This window comes from Limulus polyphemus, unplaced genomic scaffold (genome assembly GCF_000517525.1).
Source record: "Limulus polyphemus unplaced genomic scaffold, Limulus_polyphemus-2.1.2 Scaffold5025, whole genome shotgun sequence".
Lineage (NCBI taxonomy): Eukaryota > Metazoa > Arthropoda > Merostomata > Xiphosura > Limulidae > Limulus > Limulus polyphemus.
This window is the reverse complement of record NW_013670635.1, coordinates 5-1,406: the sequence shown is the minus strand read 5'-3', so window position 1 is coordinate 1,406 and position 1,402 is coordinate 5. Positions and strand designations below refer to the sequence as shown.

Sequence of the window (1,402 nt, the reverse complement as noted above, 5' to 3'; positions counted from 1 at the left end):
TAGAAAATAACATGGCAAAAAAATAATACTGTCTGAGAAACAAAAAAGAACTTGCAACAAAAACACAGCAGTGTCTAAGAATCCAGTAGATAACTTGTATGAAATGTCTCATTGTCTAAGTAAAATACACAGAGGACCCTAACAGTAAATGTAGTGATTAATTGATGCTATTTTTATAACATTTTTTGTGCTTTATGTTGTTAGTGACTCTGTAACCAGCAAAACCATAAACACATAAGCAATTTGGTATATAAACAGTTTAGAATATGTGTTAAAAAGTATGTATAATCCATATGGTCCCTGTGAGTAATTCTAAAGTTGAGGACATAATTATACAGAACTGTACATATTTAAAGTAACACAAAGACACCAAGCCTTATTCTCTTATCTTTGCCATCTGTCATGGACCAACTTTAATCTTAACTGAAAAGCTAAATTAAACTCAGCAGCATATGTTAGAAAAAAAACAATTATTAAGATAACACAGTATCTGCTACAATGTTATCATTCAAAAAATAAAACAAAGTTGGTGTTTGTAAAAACTCTTCTGTTACTCGTAGTTTATAAAAACGTTTCAGAGTTAAAGAAAGTTACACCAATTTCTGTAAATTAGTCTTTGATAAAGTAAACATCAATCTTAAATACAATACAATTTTTTGACAATCAACCCATTCTCATCTTCCACTTTCTTATAAAAAAAATGTTTGAAATGTAATATATGAGATTAAATTTTAACGAATTAAAATTTCTTTCAAGGACTGACTGCAATCCACATCTCTGATAACTACCTTGGCTAACTTCTTTTCCTCCTTAGAAACCAAACTTGTTCTAAATATTTAAATGTTGTTCTAAAACAAGTTAGCATTGGTGTAGTGACAGATACCTTTCCTATGCTCTTGATGCCTCGAACCAAGCAGAAAAAGATGACAACCCAACACGCCAGGAGACACAAGGCCAGCTGCCACTTAATAGCACCAAGGTCATGGAGCCCCTCCGTCAAGTCCAGAACAAAGTTACTAAAATGTATTAAATACAGGTCACTTAACTTAGTTGTATAAAAGAGACTTATAATGCTTAGTCATCTAATATTAAAACTCTCACTGTGAAACAATCTTACATTTAGTATATCAAAACAGTGTTAGAATGCCTAACTATATAAACATAAAAAATGACAATCACTAGTAATTTTAAATGTAATATTTTCATATAGATTAAATCCCTGATTATTTTGCATCAAACATGAAAATATTAGATTCAGTTACTTCACTTTTTGTATCAAAGATGAGCTATACATGAGACACAGAGCTACTTTACTTTTGTGTGTGTCACAGGTGAGCTATACATGAGACACAGAGCTACTTTACTTTTGTGTGTGTCACAGGTGAGCTATACATCAGACACA

At 31.2% G+C, this 1,402-nt stretch overlaps 1 protein-coding gene across 1 annotated transcript in view; it reads right to left on the bottom strand.

Annotated features, from left to right (window-relative positions):
- LOC106472020 (sodium- and chloride-dependent glycine transporter 2-like) overlaps positions 1 to 1,045 on the bottom strand; it is a gene marked incomplete at its 5' end in the record, with an annotated part of 19,431 nt that extends 18,386 nt beyond the window's left edge. The window contains one exon of the mRNA XM_013932649.2: positions 884 to 1,045. Within this exon, the coding sequence (XP_013788103.2) occupies positions 884 to 1,045 (162 nt within the window). The remainder of the gene's footprint in view (positions 1 to 883) is intronic.
- Between the last annotated feature and the right edge of the window lie 357 nt (positions 1,046 to 1,402).